The sequence below is a fragment of the Chenopodium album genome, chromosome 14 (genome assembly GCF_948465745.1).
Source record: "Chenopodium album chromosome 14, dcCheAlbu1.1, whole genome shotgun sequence".
In the NCBI taxonomy this organism is placed as follows: domain Eukaryota; kingdom Viridiplantae; phylum Streptophyta; class Magnoliopsida; order Caryophyllales; family Amaranthaceae; genus Chenopodium; species Chenopodium album.
Window position 1 is genome coordinate 25,152,130 of NC_137847.1, and position 2,379 is coordinate 25,154,508.

General features: G+C 37.8%; 1 protein-coding gene across 1 annotated transcript; it reads right to left on the reverse strand.

The window, feature by feature from the left end:
* Positions 1-709: 709 nt before the first annotated feature.
* Positions 710-1,683, reverse strand: LOC145577930 (uncharacterized). The gene is made up of 3 exons (XM_081635347.1): positions 1,445-1,683; positions 1,236-1,378; positions 710-1,065 (listed from the first exon to the last, which is right to left on the reverse strand). The coding sequence occupies exons 1-3, from the start codon at positions 1,681-1,683 to the stop codon at positions 710-712; spliced, it is 738 nt and encodes a 245-aa protein (XP_081491473.1).
* Between the last annotated feature and the right edge of the window lie 696 nt (positions 1,684-2,379).

Here is a 2,379-nt window from a genome sequence, read left to right on the forward strand (position 1 = left end):
CTTGGGTGAAACTTGAAATTGGATTTAGTGCTCATCACTTTCAGAATCCTAGACAAGTATTCAATGCACAGAACAAACAGCAAAGGAGAAAGGGGATCTCCTTGCCTAAGCCCTCTTTTTTCACTGAAAAAACCATGCATAGATCCATTAATTTTCAATGAAAATTTAGGAGTTCTCACACAGGTCATGACCAGCATAGTAAAATGCCTAGGGAAACCCAAAGCATTTAACATTTCTTCCAGGAAGTCCCATTCAATTGGGCCATATGCTTTCTTCATATCTAACTTGATAAGGCAACTAGGTGCTATAGAAGCTCTCCTATATTGTCTTACTAGGTCTTGGGAAACCATGATGTTATGCACAATGTATCTGCTATGTACAAAGGCACTTTGATTCTCTACAATAATCTCAGCAGCACCATCCTTAATCTGCCACACAGAACCTTTGAAATGCATTTGTAAATAACATTACAACATTCTATTGGCTTGAACTCTGTCGCATTCTCAGGGCAATTCACCTTTGGTACCAATGTAATGGTAGTGTTGTTTATTTCTTTCAATATTTTCCAATTTTGGAGAAAATTAAGGACTTCTTCATAAACTTCGTTACAAATTATATCCCAGCTAACCTTATAGAAATTGCTTCCAAATCCATTTGGACCAGGAGCTTTATTTTCATATATTACAAACATTGCTTATTTCACTTCTTCCTAAGTAAAAGGAGCAATTAAAAGGGCACCCAACTCTTCAGAAATTACAAGCCCAGTCTGAATAACAGCAGCATTAGCAGGGATCCTATTATCAGCATTTGTTCCCAACAAGAGGTTATAATACTCCAAAAAAGCTTTTGGGATTTCACTCATATCAACCCTATCCCCATTAAGGTTCTTTATAGTGTACACCTTGTTCTGCATGTTCCTTTTCCTGAGAGCTCTATGAAATAGAGTTGTATTTTGATCCCCAATAGAAATCCAGTCAGACTTTGCCTTTTGCCTCAAAAAGGAGCTATACACTTCCTGAGCTTGAGTGAATAGCTCACTAGCAGTCTGTTCAACTTCCCTACTTGCTAAATCACCAAGGTTATTGTGCAATGCATTCCGTTAAGCATTCAACTTTTGTTTAGCTTTATTATATTGAATTTCAACATTTTTACATCCAAACTTATTCAGATCAATCAAACTTTTCTTCACATTCTCAGTTTCCTCAAAACTCTATACATAGGTGTCCCTTCCACACCATACTGCCAAGCTTCAATCACCAGATTTCTAAACTCAGGTCTTTTACTCCAAATATTAAAGTACTTGAAAGATTTCTTCCCCATTTGTTGCTCAGGATACACATGAACAATATCAGGGCAGTGATCAAAATCCCTTTCATTACTGAAAAACATTTCAGAGTTTTAGAACAAATCACACCATTTATTGTTCACTAAACCCCTATCTAACTTACAGAACACCCTGGCTTCTCCAGAATGCTTATTATTCCAAGTATAGAAGTTACCACTATACTTCATATCAGCCAAGTCACAACCTTCAATATAAGCTCTAAAATCAGCCATTTCATTCCAAGAGACGGGAGCTCCTATTCTTTCTTCTGCTTCTAAAACACAGTTAAAATCCCCAAGGACAATCCAAGGACTAGCAATTGAGATGCTAAGAGTCCTAAGATCATTCCAAAGAGCCATCCTTTCAGAATTAGTATTAAAAGCATAAATGAAAGTGCAATGAAAACTCTCACTCCTGCTTAAGACTAACATAACAGTGAATCAATTGACTGGGGCATAACAATATGCTTACATCAAACAACTGAGGTTTCCACGTAACAACAATTCTACCCCTAGGATGTTTACTATTATTATAAGTAAAACTCCACCCTTTAAACACAGCAAGATAAAGCTTCCCCAGATTATGAGATTTTACCTTGGTTTTAAGGAGCCCAACTAAGCCACAATTATTAGCAACAATGAATTGCTTAATCTTCTTTTGTTTACGGGCTAAGTTGGCTCCCATAACATTCCAAGAGAGAATACTATCCATGACTGTCAGAGGGTATTCCTCCCTTTGCAGCATGAATATGTTCGTCTTTTTCCTGACCCATACCATCAATGACAACAAAAGCATTCTGAGTTACCACCTTTCCCACCTTATCTAGACTCCTCCTAGCAGATCTGACAGGTTTCTGGAATACTTCATTCTGGATTAGTTCAACCTCATTGACCTCCTTCTGCTCCTGATCTCCAACCTTAGCAGGAACTATTACAGTACTGTAGGGAATATTTCAAGCATCCCACACTTGAGCCCCACTGTGATCATACACTTAAGCATGGTGGCGTCCAAAGGGAAGGAAGCTAGAGCAAAAGAGTTGCCAACAAGTTTTAGGA